This window comes from Haliaeetus albicilla, chromosome 9 (assembly GCF_947461875.1).
Source record: "Haliaeetus albicilla chromosome 9, bHalAlb1.1, whole genome shotgun sequence".
Lineage (NCBI taxonomy): Eukaryota > Metazoa > Chordata > Aves > Accipitriformes > Accipitridae > Haliaeetus > Haliaeetus albicilla.
In genome coordinates, this window is record NC_091491.1 from 12,599,102 (window position 1) to 12,621,587 (window position 22,486).

At 43.9% G+C, this 22,486-nt stretch overlaps 1 protein-coding gene across 18 annotated transcripts in view; it reads left to right on the forward strand.

Annotated features, from left to right (window-relative positions):
- TSPOAP1 (TSPO associated protein 1) overlaps positions 1–22,486 on the forward strand; it is a 76,436-nt gene that overhangs the window by 25,682 nt on the left and 28,268 nt on the right. For 15 of the 18 annotated variants that reach the window (XR_011326102.1, XR_011326104.1, XR_011326101.1 and 12 more), the window contains exons 6-19: positions 386–493; positions 1,353–1,436; positions 2,880–2,969; positions 4,272–4,394; positions 4,801–4,905; positions 5,258–5,308; positions 7,969–7,989; positions 11,649–11,832; positions 12,167–12,387; positions 14,719–14,828; positions 16,431–16,540; positions 17,995–18,810; positions 19,345–19,496; positions 20,540–21,133. Coding sequence is in view for 14 of the 18 variants with exons in the window: in XM_069791580.1 (XP_069647681.1) it covers positions 386–493; positions 1,353–1,436; positions 2,880–2,969; positions 4,272–4,394; positions 4,801–4,905; positions 5,258–5,308; positions 7,969–7,989; positions 11,649–11,832; positions 12,167–12,387; positions 14,719–14,828; positions 16,431–16,540; positions 17,995–18,810; positions 19,345–19,496; positions 20,540–21,133 (2,769 nt within the window). In the remaining 4 variants the exon portion in view is untranslated. The remainder of the gene's footprint in view (positions 1–385; positions 494–1,352; positions 1,437–2,879; positions 2,970–4,271; positions 4,395–4,800; positions 4,906–5,257; positions 5,309–7,968; positions 7,990–11,648; positions 11,833–12,166; positions 12,388–14,718; positions 14,829–16,430; positions 16,541–17,994; positions 18,811–19,344; positions 19,497–20,539; positions 21,134–22,486) is intronic. The other 3 variants (XM_069791583.1, XM_069791575.1, XM_069791572.1) reach the window with 3 other exon arrangements.

The window sequence follows — 22,486 nt, forward strand, 5'->3', positions numbered from 1 at the left end:
CATCTTCTTTTTATTGCTTTGGAGAGGACCATGAAAGGTGTTGCTGATGCTTCTCATTGAAACCTTAGATGAGGCACAAAGGGGAACTCAGATCTGAGAGCTTTCTGGAGCCTACTGTTGCATGTGGGTGGTTTGGTCAAGCTGGATTGATTGGTGCTGGGCTCCAGAAGACTCCCGGCACAGTTCTCTGGTGGCTGAGAGATCCCTGGCATAGTGTTCACCTTTCTCCATGTCCAGTCGTGCAGTTCAGAGATCAGGGGTTTTCATGTGGAGCATTGCTCTCCCAGGTGGTACTGCCAGGAGAGCCTCTTCTCCCTCGGTGTGCATGGTGTTCTCTGTAGTCCTGGCTGTCCCTCAGCTCTCTGGCATCTTGCTTGCTTTCCAGGTGGAACCAGCTGTGCAACCGCTGGGACCTGCCTCTGAAGGACATGAAAATTTCCTTCCCAAAAATGCAATAACAGACCAAGAGAGCAGCCAACAGATACAGCAACTGGTGAGTTGTGAACATGGTTTTGGGTAAAGGAGTCCTATACTTTTTCTTGGGGTTTTCACCTGTGCAATCCAGGCAGAGATTTTGGGGACTGAAGTCTTTTTAGGTGCAGCTGCTGTGCAAAAGTGGGAAGCTTGAGGAATCGGTGGGAAAACACAGGCCGTCTGCATGGAGAGTGTTGCTGGGTGGCAGCTCCAGGTATTGGGCTGGGTGTCACACTAAAACTAGATGGAAACACGCCAGTAGATTGTGTGCTGTGTTTGGTTTAGTCTTATTTGAACTGGGAACAGATATGACTGACCTGGAACAGATGTCGTGTGAGGAATATGACCCTTGTCAATTATTCCAGCAAACTAGGACAGTTCGCAGTGAGGTTTAGCAGTTCTTATCTATCTGAGGAACCAGGAGTGGTAGTGAGTAACTGCAGATAAAGGTGCATAACCAGAGGATGTCTGCTCTCCGTTAGATGTCATTTGGATTAGAATAGGAGCTAAGATAGCACAGCTAGTGTTTCAAGCTGAATATTTTGCACAGCTGTATCTTTGTCCCCTGTATCCTGTCCTCCATACTATCCTGTACAAATAGGTACGATCTGTGCAAATGGGAAAAGGAGAACTGTTTCCAGAAGCTGAAAGACTTGGGGAAGAGTGGAATAGCTGTTTCACTTTAAAAGTTTCTTGGTTTTAATACCTTTTACAAAAAAACTCCCTTGGTTTCTATATTGTTTATGTTTGCCACGAAGAGATTTTCTTAAGAAAATAAAAATAGCTAATACAGCATTGGGTCTGAGACGCTGGGCTTGAATTTCTTATGCATTTTAAGAATGTGGATTTGCTGATCTACTTATACTTGTTTTGTGCAGGAATTTGAACTCAAGAAAAAGCGCAAAAAATGTGAAAACCTTGAGCATGAAGTGAGGAAAAAGCATAAAAGATGCCAAGAACTAGTAAGTGTTCTTGTTGCCTACTGTTGTGAGCATAATGGTAGAAGAGGAGGTTGTGTGTCTCTCTTGGATTCCCTTCAGTTTATCTTAATAAGGAATCACCAGTCTTTCTCTTAATTTGAACAGTGTCACAAATTTTGGGCTCCAGCCCTTGAGGCTGGAATTGTTTATTTAGCTTTCAGCTAGCTGTGGGTTGAATATAGCTACATAAATTACCACGTGAAACTCTGTGGCCTTTGCTAGTTTGAGTTGGTACTTACCATTTTCACATGCACTCCAGACAAGTGTTGAAAGATTTCTACATCTTGAGATGGTAATTACAAAAACCCATGGTCATTTTCTTGTGCTTCTTATTTGTTGGATGAAATCTTGCCTTTGTTTAATTTCATAGAGGTTTTGCAGGTCATATCACAGCATCTGGATTTCTCCCTTCTGTTTCTACTTTGCTGAGCAGTACTGGTGGCATTAGTGACTATGACAATGTATAGTTTCACCCAAGGGTGCTTACCTTCTGAATAGATGTTTTATGTCTTGCTGAAATCTCAGTTCAGGTCAGTTCTAATGTGCAGCTCAGACTCGTGTGCAGTTCATAGTGCATAGCTCAGCCTCATTGTCTGGGTTAGAATGGGGCGTTTAAGGAATAAGTTGGTCACTGTATGTTGTTAGACAGTAGCTTTTCAAGGTCAGGAAGGGACCAACTCACCTTGAAGTACTGGGACTTAAACTGTGTGCACAGGGAATTAGCAGTTGAGATAGCCAGAAAATATTTGATGATCCATAAAACTTTGGGATGGGGAGATGTGTGTGTGTCTATGTGGAGTCATGTGATTATGCAACTATTAAATTCCTCTAATGCTGTACAAAGTTGCTGCAGATGGACTGGACCTGACAAATTTAGTCAGTGTCTCTCCATATGTCCGTGGCCTCCTGCCTGCTCAGACTATTCTCTAAGGCAGAGTGATAGCTGGCTCATGTTGCTTTCTTAACTCCAGACTGAATCCTGGTTTCAGAATCAGCCATTTAAAACTCTTTTGAGTTTGCAGTCTAGAACTCTCTTTGTCATCATTCTTCCAAATAATTTTTCTTCCTTAACTGAAATTTGTCAAGGCTCTGATCTTCAACCAACAGTGAAACTTGATGAATTGTTGTAGGTGGAGATGATATGTAAATAATGTGACACTGGAGCTGTGAAGTAGACAAGGAAATGTCTTTCTCATTCTGGGCTTGGACGCTACATAAATGGGAAAGGAAGCTTAAGAGATTGTCTGACACAAGGCTGGTATCTGCTTCAGTGGTGCTGCATGCTGTTGCCTTCCACTTCTCAGGCAGCATCCCATCAGCATACTGCACCATCAGTCAAGAGGAGCAGTGGAGCTGCTCTGCAGAAAAATTTGGGGGAGTTAGTCTGCGGGCCTTGGTGTAGTAATGCCTGCTCTTTCTGGACAGGAGATCCAGCTGCAGGAGGTACAAAGTGAAAATGCACGACTGGCCGAAGAGAACTTGCAGCTGAACGAGAAGGCTGAATGGGCAGGACAGGTAAAAAGCAGTATCTTTGTCAGATGGAGCATTAGTTTCTGTAAAATTTTGCTGAGAAGAACTTGCTAGCATGCTAGTTTTCAAGTTGCCAGCTGAGTAATGGTCATGTGCCCATCTGTATACCTCTCTGTCCTGCGTACCCTGTGGTAACTGCAAGCAGAGCAGTTAACTGCCCTATTTTTATTACAGAGTTTCCCAAGACTTGACTGAGATGCTTTGTCCTTACTGAAGTTCCTACTTGGTTTACCTGTGGTAACTTGTTAATGAGTTCATAACCAAAGACAGACAGTGGTTAGTGGGGAGCAGTGTGCACTGGTCAGGGCGGTAGTAGAGCAGAACCCATCACTGCAAGTGGTGCAAGCATATGGCGTGTTTGAAAGTCCTCAGTCACGTCTGACATTTTTTTGTCTTCCTCAAAGAGGGGTTTTGGTGGATGATGATGGGGCAGGGGAGAAAGCCACCCCTGCAATTCAAAGCTGCCCTTGCCAGATGGAAAACCCAAAAGCAGGGACAAAGGCAGGATGCTTGCACTGTTCCGTTTGCAGAGCAGATTTCAGGGGAGGGCGGCTGCATCTCAGAGGGTTCTGTTCTAGGAACATGTTGCATGTGAGAATGGTGGAAGAGTTGGTACTCCAATGAAGATTCTCCATGGGTTACTGTTTCCAGCTCCTTCTCTGGACAAATGTAATGCACAAGAGTTAGAAAGTCACTTGTCTGTCCCATATGTCAATGTTGCCACCATGCATAAGGCTTCTCACTTACTTAATAACTGTTCTAAGTGGAAATGTTTGTCTTTGCTTGATAATCTGCATTGCTAATAGTCATCAAGCCATAGTACACTCTAGAATCAAAACATATTGCTGGAATTCCCTGTGGTAAGTGGAGGAGGTAAACATGATTTCAGCAGGCTACTGAACTTTCTGTACTGTTCTCTGTGTTTAATCCTACCATCTAGGATTACAAAAAAAGCACAAACGTCTACAAGCTTTTTTATCTCTTCAGTATGTAGCATGTTCATATCCCAGTCCCTTCCTCCTTGCAAATGGGGAGGGGAGATGAGTCTAGTGGGAGACGCAGTATGTGCAAATAAAATGTTCATCACATTGAGGACTGATAAAAATGCTTGTGTATTTGTTTTGAGTGAAAGCTGGAGGGAAAGGAGGATCATGATTTTGGTATCATTACAAGTAGAAAGCAGGTCTGCAAAACAAGCTATTGAGATAGAGAAATAAATTGTCCTCCATTATTTATACAAGGAATACCTATGGCTACTTGTGCTAATTGAAAATCCTTTCTCTTCAGGTTGAATCTGAGAATGCTGACCTGAGATTGCAGGTTGTTTTGGTTACTAAGGAACGGGATTCAGTAATTCAGACGAATCAAGGACTCCAAACCAAGCTGGAGAATCTAGAGCAGGTGCTGAAGGTCAGTAGGATCCACATGGCTGGAAGGACTGTCCAGACACTTAGTGCTTCTTTTGGGTGGCACATTTTTTCTCTTTGCTTTTTTTCTCCATTCTTTTGTTTCTGTTCTTCTGTGGGGAATTCTGCTTCTGTGGGATCCTGGAACATGGCATTCCAAAGTAGGCAGAAGTGCTTTAGAAAGGCTGCTTCAGGGATTTGGGTGGGAGGGGAAATAAGGTGGCCATCACTGATTTAAGGATTTTCTTTGACTGTGTTACTCTGGCTTGTGCTAAGAGTTTCTTACTTTCTCCTCTGTTTGATGATATGAAATACAAGCAATGTTTTGACTTCGTGGCTCATGATAGGACACAGGACAGTATTGCAGTGATATAATGTCACCCTTCATCTGTCTGTGAATTTTTCTGTAGCACATGAGAAATGTGGCTGAACGAAGGCAGCAGCTGGAAGTCGAGCACAAGGAAGCGCTGCTAGTCCTGCAGGAGAAGCAGGAGGAAGTCAGACGTTTGCAGCAGGTATGCAGTGTGGGAGAGAATGGACATTTTACTCTCTGAATCCCTGGAAAGTGATGGGTCTCCCGCACCTTGTTTCCATGGAAGTGCAGAGTATGGAGGAGATATATGTGAGTTTACAGGATAAAGTAAACCAGGGAAAAGTGTCTGCATCTAGGTGAACTCTGGCACCTGAGCAAAGTGAAGGCTTTTCTCATGAATGGTAGTTCTGATCTCTCACTGATGTTTGTCCAAAGACCAGAGATGCTTTCAGTCTGTGTTTTAAATCTGTAATGGTCTATCAAGGTGGGATGATAGTAGAAGTGAACTTAGGTAGGCAGCTTTCTTATTTACTCTATTTCTTATTTCTTCTTAGGCACAGGCAGAGGCAAAAAGAGAACATGAAGGAGCAGTACAGCTTCTAGAGGTAAGACAGAAGAAAACAAGATGGTTTAGTGGCTGCAGATTTGGTATGTTTTGTTCTTAGTGTCAGCGTTCTTGCTGCTCTGGGTTTTGTTGGTTCTTGAGCAAAATACTTTAACGTCTTGATTGGATGCAACGTGTTGCTGCCGTGAACAGGTATCAGTTGTGCTGGCAGAGTAGTCTTTGGGGTCAAAGTTTTCGGGGATTAAATCCTGGCCTGCCTCAGTCCTCAGATAGGTTACTTCATCCAGATTGTGCCCAACAGCTCTTTCAGGGATGCGTTTAAGTTACCAACCTCAGATCTGCCTGCTCCATTTTCCAGGATCATCTGCAAGGAGGAAGAATACTTGCATCCATGTGACTTGAAATTTCTTTTGTGTATATCTGCTGTATGCTTTTTATTAGGGAAAAAAAGGAGAAATGTGGCCTTTGCATGAGCATAACGAGTAATGAAGTTTGAGGCAGCTCCCTTGTCCCGTTTGCTAGTCTGGGACCAGCTGTGTGAGTGCTCTGACATCCACACAGAACACACTTTGTCATGGTGGCAGACGGCCTAACGGTGCAGCCTGGCACATGTGATGAGCACTGTTCTGATTTTGATTTGCATTATCTCAGTGTTTATCAGGATGACTTTGGAGAAAACCTTGGCTGTGGATTCCTGGAGCTGCAAAGGCAAAGCATCAAACCCTGGAACTTGATGTGGTGATTTAGTGGCTGCCAGAGAATTGGGTTAGCTGTGATGGCAAATGGGGCAGCTTCTGCTCTCTCAGTCCACTGAGGTTTTCTGAGTACTGAAACATCTGAGACCGAGCAGAATGCCTCACTGTACAGCACCTGGACAGTGAGATCTCATGCTAATGAGGCCATGGCCCTGTCTGTAGTGGTGACCTACAGTCAGAGAGAGCCTGAATTGCCTGTGTCCGCTGCAGTGCAGCAGCTCTGTGGCTGTTAGGGGCCCAGAAGAGTTGAGCGAGATGGTAAGTGTCCTTGATGGAGGAGATTGCTCCATGGCTGCAAATAGCATCTCCTTTGAAGGGGGCCTGACCTGTATCTGAGCTGTAGAGCATGAGAGTGCTGGGCTCCTACTGAATGGAATTGAAATTGTTGCAGGCTGGGTGAATATCGTGGGGAAGTGACATTATGTATTGCCCCATTGCCATGTCCTTTCTGGGACATCTGCTTTTGGCTGCAGAGACAGGATCATAGCTGATATGGGTGCTGCTCTTATGTCAGTTGGTGTTTAGCTGGCTTCTTAGCAGCCTTTAAGGGAAGGGAGGTTTGATGCTTGCCAAACGTTTTCTGAACTAATTCATTGAAGGATTAGAGAAGCTACTTAGGTTTAAACGAGACATCTACCTGTGCAGAGGAAGAAAGGGACAGTCATTTTGTTTTATGTTTGAGAGGCTGGTCATGTTCTTCTGCACGGGCCTCATCAGTTAAATGTTCTTGCTTTCATGTTACTGGTATGGAGATGCTTTATGAGTCAATGACACCAGGTGGACCAAAGAAAGAGATATTGTCATTAAAAGCTAGTTTAATGTGGAGCAACAGTCATTTAAATGACTTAACTATAATCATAGTCATTCCAGAACATCAGTGTAGGGCAAAATTAGGGGGTTTGGGGTGTCTACACTGTGTATTGTCATTTTTACTTGTGTTTGGATTGCTTTTTGATGTAATATTAGTGAAGAATGAGTGTGGTCCGTTTCCCTGTTGGAAGAGTTCAGTCATATGATTGTCATAAGTGGAGTCTCCCTCCTTGGAGATGTCAAAACTCAACTAGACAAAGCTCTTGGCAACCTGCTCTAGCTGACCCTGCTTTGAGCTGATGGAGTTGGACTAAGTGATTTCCAGAGCTGCCTTCCAACCTCAGCTATTCTGTAGTTCTGTGATAAGGCAGTGATGGGGGTGAGTAGAGGTATGGGATGGTTTCTGTGTGCAGAAATGCCATGGATAGAAGGACTGTCTCAGCTTAGAAAGAAAACCTTGAGGGTTATGGTCATGGGAATGAAGTTGTTCAGTAGTAGTTCCAAAGTATGAGACAACATTCTCAACTGCCTTTTGCACTGCATAGATGCAAAAGGCGACAGCCTGATTTCAGGAATCCAGTGTAGAATTTTGTTGGGAAGTCCAGTGAACAGAGCTCAACTTTGCTTGTTTTCCCTGACCTAGGAGCAGGGTATATGACTGAGCAGGCTGTTAGCTGCTTGAAATCGTGTCAAAGCCAGTTTCTGAGCTGTGCTTTGATTCCCAACACCTCCTTGGTCTCAGACCTGGGGAAAGGTCTGGACACAAACTGTCCATGCTGTTGATTTTATGGGTGGTTGCAATGTGCTGGGAAAAGAGGGTTTGAAATTTAGCACTGATACTCAAAGCACATTGTGACTTGGCTCAAAGCATATTGTGATTTGGAGGCCCTCAAAAAGCTCATGGTTATCTTACTCATGCATTTGGTATGTGGGATTTGGCTTTTGTTTAGGAAGCAGATGCTTCTGGTAATGAGGTGGGGATCTCAGTATGGAACAAGGCAGACACTGTAAGTCAGTGAGAAAACAATTTCATTCAAACTGAGGGTTGGGTTATCTTTGGCAGATTGTTGATTTTTGGCTAGTGTAACTACTGATGTGGTTTTATATCTCTTTTTGCTTTTCTTCTTGCTACCAGAGTACTTTGGATTGCATGCAGGTACTGCTATAATCCTGTCAAACAGGACATTTTTCTCCTCTGTCCTGACTTTGACAGTTGCTTGATATTCTTGTTTTAACTATACTCTGGAAAAGATTGCAAGAGTGTCACCTCCAAGAAATAAATGTAATTAAAGGAGCTACCACTATGAGTTTGATGGAGCAGCTGCTTTTCTGTTTAAATGCTTTGCTTTTGCAATGAATTAGAATTAGGAGCTTTATTTTTTTTAGCATTTCCAGATTTCTAGAATTGTCCAACTGTGCACCTTCTTCACATGTCACATACATTTAAAGGTCTTTTGGGAACTACTTGCAGTCCAAGAGTGAAGTGTTTCCTTCAAAACCTGAAAGCAATAGCAATACCATTGCAAATGAAGGTGTTGTGGAGAAAAAGACAGGTCCTGCTGGCTTTGTAATTGGTTGGAAGATGGGAAACAGAGATTGTGAATAATAGTTTTCACAGAAGAGATAGTAACTAATGAAGTTACAGCCTGGGAGCTGTGCTTGCTGGCCTATTCACAAATTATTTGGAAAGAAGGCTTATATGGAAGTAATAGGGTTTATAGCTGATAGAAAACTTCTTTCAACAGTCGCCTTTGGATCTGACTGCAAAGAGCTGTGAGGAGATCTCACGAGTAATGGGGAGATTAAATGACAGGTAACACTGACTGTGCAAAGGCAGAAGCAGCCGTGACTAAACATGCACAGTGGTGGGCTCTGAACTACCTGTTGTGGCAGGAAATGCAGTGTTTGAGGTAGAGTGATTTTTTTTTTTTTTTTTTTTTTTTTTTAAATGTCAGCTTAATTCACAAGTCTGGTCAAAAAGGCAAGTACAGTGTTGGGAACTTTTCTAAAAGAAATTGAGAACAGCCCAAGGACATTATTAGGGTATGCGCACATCCTGTACAAGTAGCATCCACATCTATTTGGAGTTATGGATGTGCCTTTACTCCCTTTGGCGTTAGCCCTGCTTTGAGCAGGAGGTTGGACTGCAGACCTGTAGAGTTCCCTTCTAGCAAAATTGTGATTCTCTGACTTCAGAAACATATAGCAGAAGATACAGAGAAAGATGACAAGGGACATCTGGATGGGGAACGTCATCTGTAGGAGAAGTGTAATAGAGTAGCCAAGAAGGAGAGTGTCCAAGAGGACAGGGCTGAGCTGGTGGTGGTTGGGTCTACCTTGGTGTGGAAAATCAGAGTGAGTTCCTGAACTGGTGGTTAGACTGACCCCACCAAGCTCTGCTCTCTGCTCTTGCAGCCTCTTCTGGTAATCATGCTATTCAATCTCAGTTGGTGTGAGGCCCCTTTTTCCCCGTTTTGGGTTGGGCATAGACACAGAAGTCTCCTCTCTCTTCTGTGTCTGGGGCTTGATTCCTGCTGGTTCCCTGAAGCTCCTGGCCATGTCCTTAGGCTCCTCTTTCCTTATGCCCCTGCCTCCTAGCACTGCCCTGGAAACTTGCTGCTTTCCCAGCTGTATATGAACCTCTGCGAGAAGTCTGCTAGAAGTCTGCATTGTGTATGATGTGGCAGTAATACTTAAGGGATATTTGTACATTGTTTTGAATAACACAAAATGTGAAAGATGCCTAACTAATTAGGTATCTCAGAATTAAATTGTGGATTATCCAAGCTATTGGCTTGGCCACCAGTATAAATGGATTTAAACTGTGGTTAATAAATTTACAGAACCAAGGTAATATTATGACACAATATTAAACACAATATCCAGATGCATCTGCTGGCTCAGGTCTCTAGACAAGATGGAAAAACTGTCTCTGGTCCTGGTTCTGTACCTGTCTCTTGTCGTAGGCTGTGTCCCAAGGTGGGATCGGGGACAGATGTTGGTCTACGCGAAGCTCTACTTTGATCCAGTGCAACTGTTCTTACTGTTCATGGTTTCATTTCTCTATTAAGATGTAATGTGTAGGGGAGAAGCATTTATGTGAAAGGTCTTAACTGTAAGTAAATTCAAACAGTCATGATTGCAGAGGAATCCTGTACAAGGTGACTTAGTGAACAAGGAGTTGACTCTGAGCAAGTGGAGAATGCAGACACTTCTGGAAGTTGCTCACAGCATCTCATAACTCTCTTTCATAGACAGTTATTTCTTGCTAGACTGCAGAGACTTCACCAGGCTTCCCTTAAAGACTGAGAGCACCTAGCTAGTTGTGAAGGAAACAAGTGATAAACTGACATGTTTAAAACAGATATGTCACAATAAAATAAAAATGCATGCACCCTTGTAAGTTGGTAGGGAGTGGTCTAGAAAGATTTTGTGGTACTCTGAGATCAGAAAGAAAGCTTTTTCCAGGTCAGATGTGTTATTTTTAGAGCTGCCTAAAACCCAGACTTTCTTTCTCACATAATATTTCAAGGCATGATTTATTTTTTGAGTTGGAAGGAGAAAAAGACACTTCAAAAACATTTTGTGGAGTGGAAAATTTTGAAGAGCACCATGCAGTCATCTGTTTTGATGCATTTTACCTATGCAAAATGATGACGAGTGACTGCAAAGCCTGGTGTGATCTCAGCCTAAAGATACAAAAGGGAACAAATGTAATCTCTTGCAAGGCAGAGCCTGTACCTTAGCCAGATACACTAATGCCAAATTAAATATTGTCTGCATTAACTCAGTTGAAGAGCTGCTGATCAGATGATATATTCCCATCCAGCACTAATGCTTTTTGTTTATTTATCACCTGAAGTGCACGAGCAGGGTCTGCAAAGGATACCTGTCTAGGAAGCCAGAATAAGCGCTTGCACAGTGGAAGAGTGAGAAGAGGGAAAGGAACAGTTGCATTTTCCTGGGAATTGATATGCCTGCAACTACGGAGTGTGTAGGGCTGTGTAGGGACAGCCAGGACTCAGCAATATTTTGGAATGGGAAGATCTAGTGATGGTAGAAAGAGAATACTATAAAATACAAATGGATCTCTAGTAGGAATGTGTCCTTCCCTCTCCATAGTATTTCCTCAAGGCTCCCCTGCATCTCATCTTGCTCAGATGTAGCTTTCTTGTACTCAGCATGAATTTTCCTGGAGCAAGTCAACCCTGTAGGACCTGGTGGCAAAGTGTGTGGACTGCCCGCATCAAAGAAATGTTCTGCAACACAGGCCAGTGTGCTGATGCTCTCTGCCCTTCCTAGTGCCTGGAGGAGCCAAGATCTGGAGGGACAATCAGGAGTACTGCCCGGAATGGTGGGGAGGCCAGGGTAAGGTTTTGGGAGCTCGCTGGAGCCTCTGGAGTGATGGATGAGATGGAGCATTGGGAGACCAATTCCTTTTGCAGATGTGATTTTAATGCTTCAATAAACATGCAAAGCCTTTTCAATCTTTTTAAGGCTTATTTATCTTTGACTTGTCTCATCTGGTCTTGTGCAGGGCTTGGATAGGATATTTAAGTTCAAACCCAGCATTTCGGGGATAATTCCTAATTGAGCTTGCAGTCAATCTCCTCATAGACGATGAGTTTCAGGTTTTCAAAGATACTATATTTGCGGAGCTGCCAGTTCCTAATTACTATTCCTGGGCAGGGCACACCTTTAGGTTCTTGGGAGTCTGAGACCCACTGAAAAGATGCAGCAAAGGCAGATGCTCTTTGGAGCCTCACTGGTGGTTTTGATATGGGTTTGTGCCTCATGTTGTGTCTCTCCTGTCAGGCCAGGGTGAAAGATCTAGAAGATCAGTGTCGCAGTCAAACAGAGCAGTTCAGCCTCCTGTCTCAGGAACTCAAACAATTCCGGCTTCAAACAGGAAAAATCGACCTTCTCACCTCTACGCTGGTGACTTCTGAGCTTCCTCTTGCTCTGTGCAGCTCTACCCCACAGCCCCACTGGGAGAAGGGTAATTGCTGGAGATGCCTGGGAGTGTTTTGACAAATGAGTAGTTATTTGTGTAAATGGAAAGGTGTAAAGGAAATAATGCAAATGTTTAGTTAACTTTTGGGATCTCTGTTTCTCTTTCTTGTAAATACCTTTGGTTCATTTTGTAGTCATGAAGAGAACTTAGCATTTCTCTGACCAAAGAGAGCCCAGGGTGTCCAGTCTGTTGCACTATTACATGAGTCCCATTTTTAGAGACTTGAGCTACTCTAAAGGGTGTTTGCTCATTGTGATGTTCGCTGCTGATCTTGTATTCTGCCTGTGGCTAAAAGTAATGGACAGATATTTTATTGCAGAATCGACTGTTCCTGGATTGCTCACTCACCAGAGTGTGAAGAAGGTTCACAATGAAGAGACTGATGAGTTGGAGTCGTCACAGTGGGCACCTGATGCCACTCTTGGCTCCCCAGTTGCTGCTGCCGGTTCTCAGAAACAAGCCAAGAAAGTGGAATCTCAGTCAAACTCTTCAAAATCAGAATCCATGCAGAACAGTCCAAAATCCTGCCCAACTCCAGAGGTCAGTATGGAAGTCCCCTCTGTGGCCTGTGCTTTCTAGCCACAAGGGAATAAATGCATTTCTGAGAGCACCAGTAGTGTTGCATTCATTCCCTCCTGGCTGCCTGAAGAAAACGGGAAAAACAAGAGAAAAGCTGTAGGAAAAAATTGAAAATGCCTTGGATAGCCATGTCTTTAATACTCATTTGAGCATATTGCTGTGCTCCAGGAAGGAAACAACTGGCTAGACAGAGTGCTGGGAGCTTGGATAAGGGGAGGTCAGTTGGTGGGAAGTGTAGGAAAGTTCTTGCTAAGCTTCCTTGTGACGTCTCAGCTACCATTAAAACACACAAAGGCTACAAACTGTTACTTTTAGCATGCTGAGAACTGGGTCCAGACTATTTTTGGCCTTGAGCTGTGGGTGAGGGGCTCAAACCTCTTTGTTGGTGTTTTTAGGTATTAAAATTTTACTTGGTGAAAGAAATAGTGAAAAGATGCTGAGTTTGTGCAAGCAGAGGGATGAAATTAATAGGCTTTGCTTGTTTGTGTCACCAAGATCTTGTAGATGGTTGCTGCTTCTCCTCCCCAGGAGCTCTTATGTAGTATTGTAGGGTTCACTTAAGTAGTCTTTCATACTCCCTGCTTTACATCACTTGATGTGACAATTTAGAGTAAAGTAGTGCTGCAAGTGGGGCTGGGTGTGATGGCATGGGAGGCAGCTTTTGCTCTTTTGGTCCACCGATGTTTCCTGAGTGCTAAAAGCTTTGAGGCCACATGGACTGCCTCATTGTACATGCAGAGGACACTGCAGTCTTGAGCTACCGAGGCTGAGGTGAAGGGATGCTGCTATGGCAGGCAGTGCCTATCACTGTGTAAGAACTCTGAGAAGCTGTCATGTTCAGAGTCAAAGCGAAGATCACACCTGGGGAGGAACAGGTATGTGACTATTATCAATTCTGTAGTGGGAAAAATTACTATTTTTTAGTTCAAGAGAAAGCTTGGAAGCCACCATGCCTCCATGGAGACATAAGGCCAGCAGTGCCTACAGAGGTCGGCATGGGATCCTTGGAAAAGAGCCAGTGTGTAGAGCATTTGGCTTCAGCAACACATGGTTATGGGAACACTCCAGTGTTAGCCAGGCTACTAAAACCTACTCCATTTGGATCTACCTTTGGGTGTTACAGGGTGCAGGTGTTTGTTACCCTAGGACGTGATGCAAGATTGCATTATGAGGAGTACGCTGCCTTGAAAAGGTGCTCTGAACTCTCAAAGATTGACTTTGGCAGGTCGTATACTAGAAAAAATACCTACTTTCTTTTCTGGTCCTGTGATGGGTCTTCATCAATAATACATTTGCCTTGAGGTCTGCTTTGAAAAGGCAGCTTGAATTCATTCATTGGCACCATTTCAAATAAACACAAGGGAAGTGCATTTCTTCAAAAGATATGATTGCGTTACATAACTCGTTGCCACTGGATGTAAAATTCCAAGATATCAATGGGATCAAAAAGACTGAGGCAAATTTCTCAAAGGTGCTTCAGGGAGTAGCCACCAAATGCATTCAGGGTACAGCCTCCAGCTTAGGAAGTCCATAAGTAGCTGATTGCTAGAAAGCGAGAGGCTATACCAGGAAAATTAGTATCATGCTTGCCCTGTCTCTTGTACACCTTCCTTCAGCACATGCTACTGGCTGTTATCAGAGCCAGCTGTTTGGACTAGGTGGCCCTACCAGTTCCAACCAAAGCTCTGTCTAATGTTCTGAAAGTACATAAACATCATATTGAAGTATTTACAGGTGCTGGAGGGGAACTGTCTGAACAAAAGCACTTAGAGACTTAGACATCTAATAGAGCTATAAGGTCTCCTTTGTTCAGATTACCCTGTTGCACACAGGGACAACTACCATTTAGAGGTAGCAAGAAATTAATATACTGAATTATGGATATGTAGGGTGGAAGGGGCCTTCAGAGTCTCTAGTCCAATCTCCTACTCAAGTGGGACTGTCACCAACACTAGGTCAGTGTGGCCATGGCTTTGCCAAGCTGAGGCTCAAAAGTTCTTCAAGAATGGAGATCTGCCACCTCAGCGGGAACCTGTCCCAAAGTTGTATCGCCCACCTGGGCAAGTTTTTCCTAATGTCTGACTGGAACTCCTGAAGCCGCAACTTGGAACTGTTGCCTCTTATTACTACTCTTTCACCTTAAAAGTCATTCTTCCAGATGGTCCTTAGCCCAGTGGCCAGACTGGCACAATACATGAGCTTAGAGGACTTGTTCACTGATGTTTGAATCCTTTGAGTGTTCCTTTACTCTGATTTGGGCCATACCATATCCTTCATCTTTAATGTTTTTAGGTGGACACTGCAAGTGAAATGGAAGAACTGGATGTTGACAGCATCTCTCTAATGCCAGAGCCAGGCAGCCAAGGCCCTGCAAAGCTCCAGGTGTTCTTAGCTCGATACAGGTACTGGGCCACTTCTTGTGGTCTATGAGGTTAGATGGGTTATCTCATAGTTGCCTGCTTTACACTCTTCTCTAGGATTCACCACTCTTAGCGGTGGATATTAAGTTAGACCATGTATCATATTCCTCCATAGGATTTTGAGACCTGTTATTTCCTGCACAAGCAAATCCAATGTGCTTAGCTTAACAAAAACATAGTAAGCTCATTTGTTGTTCAGTGAACAGCACTGTGTGAAACTTTTTTTTTTAATATGATATTGGATGGAAAATTGAGTTTGAATTGACACATTCTTTGAAATGTCAGATTTCTCCAGAATAGTCCAAGAAATTTTCTCCAAGAAAGTCTTATTCCAACGATTAAGAAAATTTCAGCCCAGAAATCCTGAATGAAAGTTTTTGACCAAAATCATTCTGGTTGTAATTTAAAAAAAAAAAGAAGAAAAAAAAGGACAGAATAAACCCAGATTTTTCTGATAACTGTTGCAATCCACTGAACAGTGGCCACTAGCTATTTCCAGTTCAAAAAGTATTGGCATATCCTTCAGCTTTTAGACTGTCGACTGGGAAAAAGAGAACTGGGATGATTCTGTGCTTGTGAGGAGCAGATCAAATGTGATCTGTGTGTTCATTTCAGAATCTTGGACCCATAAGGTCTCACTCAGCTGATAGAGAGGGTAACATTGCTTTGGCATGTTGAAATCCCTTTTAAAGACTAAAAAGCAGGAATTAGCAGCAGGTGCTTGCAAAGATCAAGGTTTTTTATGAGGTATTTTCCTGTGATAGGCCCTCTGAATAGCTCAAGGATCCCTGGGTAGGCAGGTTAGAACTACTTGGAGTCCCAAACCTGTCACCAATGTATTTATCATTTTCATGCTAGTGGAACTTTTGGACTGCTGTTTAAAATGTGGAGTTACAGCACTGAGAGTTGTATAACTTGGATCCTGAGGGTTGGATAATTATGAAGAAAAAGGCTAGAAACCTTTTCTTCACTCATGTGACTTTCTTCTTGCATAAATCAGCTCATTCTTAGGGTTTTAAACATGAGAATTTTGAGATTCTGTGCTGTGCTTGTCCATGACAGTCATATGGCTGATAAAGTGTACCTTAAATGTTTGGGGTATTTTGATGCTTTGGGTTTTTTGGGGGTTGTTTGGGTTTTTTTTCCAAACTATTAAGTACATTAAATGTAGAGAGCTATCTACATAAAATAGTTAAGAGTACAGGTGAATTTAAGGATGCCTATTTTAGAAATACAGAGTCCTACAACTTACCTATTTAGTACACTCAGAAACACAGCAAGCACTTAGGTAATTCAAATCTTTTTTTAAACACTTTCTTGAGTCACTCTGATCTGCTCCTTCAGGCATCACAAGACATCTGTTCTGCTTCTCAGAAAATTATTGCTAGCTGCTATTTGAACATGGAGCAATATGTTAGTAGTTATATATAAACCATAAACTAGAGTCTTGACCTTTGTCTGTGGAATTTGCAGCTTGCAAAAAGTGGATGCAGTCCCAGTGAACTGTAAGCTGATAGCACAGCTTGAATGTGTTGCTGTGAAAGTTCCTATACAAAGTAAGTCTTCATATTGTAAATATTTCAGCTACAATCCTTTTGATGGACCTAATGAAAATCCAGAGGCAGAGCTTCCGCTGACTGCTGGAGAATATATTTACATCTATGGAGACATGGATGAAGATGGCTTCTTTGAAGGTGTGTTTCGGTAGAATGAAATGTGACTGAACTGCTGTGAAGAGGTGATCTCTCTTAAAAAAGAAAAAAAAAAAAAAAGGACGAATTTAGTGAATCTTGAAACCCCAGGGTAAAGGTTTTCTGTCGAAAATTAGTTTGTTAAAGGGAAGGGCAGATTCTGTTGGTAAAGGGTTTATTTATGTCATGATTAAATTAAGTCTAAACCATGAAATCCTAGTCTAGTGATTTCAGCGGGAATTTTGCCACTGCTTTCAGCAGAGCTCCAGGTTTCATGCCCATATGGTTCCTCTGTAGCCATGGAGAGGAACATGGTCAGCCCTGGGCACCTTCCGCAGATGGTCTATTTCCTTCTTTCCAGTGACTGCATAGTGAGCCAGAGACTGTAGGCAGTTGATGGTCTTGATTGCCTCTTGCTCTTTTGGCAGAGTAGGGTATAAGATAAGCAGTCCAAACTACAGTTGTTATCCTATTTGGTGTCATACAGTGTGTTTCTCTTTTGGCATGTTTGAAAACATGATCCTGGTTAACTAATAGGCAGATGGAATTGAAACCAAGAATTGTGGACTGTAAATTTGTAATGAAGTTTCTTTGTGGAGTCTTTGTGGCTTACTCAATGGGATGAAGGATCCTAATTTACTGAGGTGCTTTGCAAGAGCTGAGGCAAATGCATGCCATGTTGCACTGCTTGCTCTTTGACTGTTCTGGCTTTTTCTTTCTTTCTATTTCCAAGCTTCTCATGTATTTATTTGTTTGTTTGTTTATTGTTTAAAGAATAAAAAGGTTATTCTTTACTAATGTTTTCTGCTTTCCCTGCTTTCAACTGATTTGCTGTAGGTAGAGTTTGAAAGGGGAAAGTAAGTGCAATCCCTATGCACTGCTCATTTGACTGTGATCTGATGGTTCTTACACATACCAAGAGTGCTGTGGTATCAGTCGTCCCCATGGGTCCTTTTGGGACATCTTTATTACAGAAGCTAGCATAAAAAAGGAGGGAACTAAAAAGAAGGCCAGAGCTGAATACAGAGCTGGAAAGATGGACTTTCTTGAGGAAGTACTACAAAACCCAAATCTGTATGGCTGGGAGAAGACAAAATCATCAATCTGCATAGTTTGGGAAGGCTAGAAAAAGACACTTAAGTAAGTGAAAAAGCTGTGATGAGAAACAGTAGGGTAATGAAGAAGGAAAACCCCTTAAGCTAATTACACAAAACAACTTTCTATTTAGTTGGCTGTGGAATGTGTGGAGCAATGATTCCTCTCACTGTGGCCATTAGGATCTAACTAGATAAGCCCTAGGAAATGCAGGAAACTTTGGCAGGAATAACCTTCCAGAAGTTTTTTTTCATTCCTGACTGCAGTGCAGTTATGACCCAGTGTAGGTATTGTCACATTGTCTTCACTGTGAAGGTTGAACGGTAGGTGCAGTAGTAACAGGTTTCCTGTTTTTTGTTTAGGGGAGCTGATGGATGGCCGGCGAGGGCTGGTCCCCTCCAATTTTGTTGAGCGAGTTTCAGATGATGACCTCATGACGTTTCTGCCTTCGGAGCTGAATGATCTCACCCATAGTTCATACCAGGAGAAAAGTTTTGTCAGTGCAAGCACCAGCAGTGGAGATAAGAGTGATTTCTCCATTGAAGAGAGTAGCATCAGTCCATTGGCCAGTAGAGCAGAAGGAGACCAGGAGGAACCTGTTAGTCATACAGCAGTGCCTTACCCAAGAAAATTGACTTTGATCAAGCAGCTTGCCAGAAGCGTAGTTGTAGGTTGGGAACCACCACTTTTGCCAGCTGGCTGCCCAGACATACAAAGCTACAACATCTATGTGGATGAAGAGCTACGTCAAAATGTGAAGAGTGGCTTTCAGACCAAAGCAGTGATTGAAAAGCTGGATTTAAAGACAAAGGCTTACCGTGTATCTGTGCAGAGTGTGACAGAGCATGGCAGCTCTGATAAACTGCGATGCACTTTCTTTGTGGGGCAAGATTTTTGTGTGGCACCAACTATGCTGAAAGTCCGAAGCGTCACTGCCACGTCAGCAGAGGTTATGTGGCTTCCCTGCAACAGCAATTACAACCACGCAGTGTATCTCAATGGGGAGGAATGTGACATAACAAAGCCTGGGGTCTACTGGTACACCTTCCACAACCTGCAGCCGAGCACTCAGTATGTTGCCAAGCTGGAGGCCCGGCCGTTGAAAACACCTTGGGAAGAGGTCCCAGAGGCGCAGGAGCAGAACTCAGCTGTGATACACTTCACTACCCCGCTAGCAGGTATCAGAGCAGTTATGCCCATTGCCACTATGCATGGAGTGCTTGGAGCAGTGCGCTCTGTCATTACTTTGCTATGAAGCCTTGGGGTGAAGGGAAGCAAGGTTTATTAGGTCTCAAAGCCTGAGATGCTGTACTGTTTTGTCTTAATGTTTTTCTTACTTTATTTTAAAAATTTATTCTCTCTTTTGTTTTTGTTTGCTCTGGGAAGACATCTCCTTTGCTGATTTGAGCAGCATGCCTCTCAGGGTATGGAAGATCTGGTTTACCATGACCTTTTTCTAAGGATGGCTGCATCTTGGCCTCAGTTACTTTTGCAAAGTTCTGTTTTCTGCGCATTAAAGCTTTCACAGAACAAGAGCACCTTATTTTCTCTGGTTCTGTCTATCATTTCCCAAGCCTAGCCCGGCTATTATAGTACAGTTCTGCAGTGGCAAGTCTGGTGTGGGAGTTTTCTCTTTGATTCTAACCAGGGTTTAGTTTAGCTTTATGCTGTAGTCAGGTAAGCAAGAGGAAAATCTGTTTGGTCTCTCGCAGGCACACCTGATGCTCCTTTGGATGTCCAGGTAGAAGCTGGTCCCTCACCAGGTATCCTCGTTATCAGCTGGTTACCTGTCACAATTGATGCTGAAGGATCTTCCAATGGAGTTCGAGTCACTGGTTACGCTGTGTATGCGGATGGACAGAAGGTATTGTGCTGACGCTGTGTAAGGCTGATGTTTGTACAGGTGGGTGGCTGGAGGCTGGTGCAGGGGTAGTGTGCAGTTGCAGAGCCTCGGGACCTGGAAAGGTTGATCCAGTAAGGAGGCCATGAGGAGGCAATGGCAGTCCTTGGCCTGGAAAGGAAAGTTATCAGAGAAGGGACAATGTCTGGGCTGTTTGTTTTGACTGATGCACACCAAAAAAGACATCTGTCCAGATTTTTGATGTGTTCTTGATATAACTAAGCCAGGAAAGTTCATGTGGCAGGACCCTTCACTAGTAAAACAGGACAATTAGTGTCAGCCTCCTCTGTCTCATCCTAGGCACTAGCTTGATCCTTGGGGAAGCAATGAGCTCAATGAGCAATGAGGCCACAGGGCATGGACAGAGTACAAGTGCACAGCCTTGCCACCACTTGGGGCTTGTCTCTGGACTATGAGGAGTATAGTTTTCTAGCCCTTTCTTAAATTAGGGACAGGCAAAGGGAGAGGTGTACAAACACACCAGGGTCCAGTACGAATACTGGTAAGGAACCTCCAAGGATATTCTGTATTAAAAGTGGCCTGCCATCTTCAGCACACATGATGTTGTACCATTGGCCACAGGAGAGGCAAGCCACAGCCGTTTAAAGGAGCACAGTGCAAAACAGAGTGGTGCTGTGTTGAATGATTGCTCTTTTACCGTGGAAATGCTTTTTCCTCTACACAGGTCAAAAAAGGAGGAGTCTGGGAAGGTAGGTGAAAGGGAGGCCAAAAAAGGGGGTAGCCTTTTAAAGCATAGGGAAGGAACAAGGAGAGTCAAAAACTGGAGTAGGAGGGGATATAGTCATATTTTACAGAATATCTGGTTATGGTAACAGTTTCTCTTTACTGTTCATTCTTCCCTGACATTGTGCAGAAGGGTGAGAATTCTGCATGCCTGCTCTCAAGAGCCTTGGGACCTGTCATTAACTTTGGGTTCAGGAATTGTTGTTCTCAGAAGGGCTGAGCTGTGCAGAATAAATAGTTACTCCCTGGTTTTTTGCTTGCAGGTGATAGAAGTTACTTCTCCAACAGCTGGGAGTGTCCTGGTGGACTTGTCCCAGCTTCAGATGTTCCAGGTGTGCCAGGAGGTTTCTGTGAGAACAATGTCTCTGTACGGGGAGTCGGTGGATTCAGTTCCAGCCCAGATTTCCTCAGTTTTGCTGCAAGCCTTTCACCACTCTTCACCTTCAGATTCTGCTGTTTCTACCACTTTTACCTCCAGACTGCCCCGTGGAGAACCCAGGGGTTCTCTGCCTGGACGCAGCCCACCCACACACCAGATGGCTGCACTCCTGCTTCAACAAAAAGTTCCCACTGATAGCTCAGATGCCAAATTGACTGATCTCTCCTCTAGCCACGACAGCTCAGTGCGATCTCTGCCAGAGAAAACCTCTTCACCGCCGCACCTCTCCTCTCCCAGTGCTTCCTTGATGCAGGCTTTAGGCACTTCCCCACAGGGATCGGATGCTGCACAAGACAAGAAATGCCTGACTGTGCCTCCTCAGCAGGCTGGCAGCATAGTGCTCCCTGGTGAGGGCATGGAGCCTGTCCCTTCAAGGGAAGCAGAATTGCAAGGCCTGGGCGAAGGGACGGAGGTGCAGGTAAGTGCATGCATCTCCTGCCCAGTACCACATGTGCTGGGAAGAAGAATGGATCATTTTTGGGAATGGAACGAAATGCCACTGAGCATCTTTCTCCTTCTGTGACACACTGTTGCCTTTGGGCCATCATCCAGTGGTTGGCAAACCGTCAGGGAGTATTGGCAGCTATTGCGTACCTGGAAGAGCAGGTGAAGCTCACTACTTGTCCGCATGTGTGCACGCAGATCAGGAGTAGAGTCAGGAAAGCAAGAATTCGTCAGAGATAGAAGGTGAAAAGAATGTTCCCACTGGTGATGATGTCAATGTTAGTCTGGCATTGCTGTGCTCTCTCATTTGAAGGGGTCCAGTCTAGTAGGTTTGTGCAAGGCAGAGCAGGCGCTCTAGCACAGTGAAGCACCTTAGTGGACTGCACAGCGAGGCAGCCATGTCTGGAGAAGAACTGGCAAACTGTCATGACATTGGGTGTTTGGAATCCTGTAGGGTGGGTGAGTGCTTTCAGGGCTTTTTTAGGGCAGTGGAGAGCATGTCTGAGAGCCCCATAAGAAAACAGGTAAATGATCTATTAGGTGCTTGCTTTGTGACAAGAAGGAAGTGGGTCCTGTTGGTGTGTGATGTACTATATCAGAAAAAGAATCTTTTTCCCATTCTGACCTTTGACATCAGGGACTCAGGGGAGTGCTTCAAACTGTTAAATTCAGCATGACTTTATTAATTCTGGCAGCGTGAGCTTGCAAAAGCTCAGAGTTAGACAAAAGTGGGTAAGAATTCTGATAATTGCTGGAGCATCAGCAGCTGTGTGGGCCCAAGACCAAAAGCCAGGTAAATACACAGAAGAATTGAGATGTTGAGTCCAAAATTTGAATCATCATTCTTCAACCCCGGTCATTTGCTTCTCACAGTACCTCAGGTCAATTGTTCACTTGCCCACATTTAGATGTCTAGTCTAGATGGCTACACATGGGTGGGTCGCTGTGCCTCCTTTGTAGTCAGTGGAGTGAAATGGGTGCTTCCAGGTTGCAAATCGTCCTTCTTGCCTGAGATGCATGTCTTCACTTGGCTGTCAGCAAAGAGAAATAAGGCAGAAGAATCCTAGCTGTCAGGTTAAACATGAGACCTAGACCTGTCTGGCTTTTGCCTGACCCCAGGGGACATTTAGAAACTAAGCTCTGCAGTATCTAAATCTCCCTAGGGGTCTGATCCTGTAAATACATTCACAGTGTGCCTAGTAGGTAACAAGGTTGTGCTCCATTGCACAATACAGTGGAGTTTGCCTTATTTTAAAACGAGGTTTAGAGAAAGGGGTGGCTGATGAAGGCCCACCTGCCTTACCCTCCTCATTCCTGTGGTTCCACT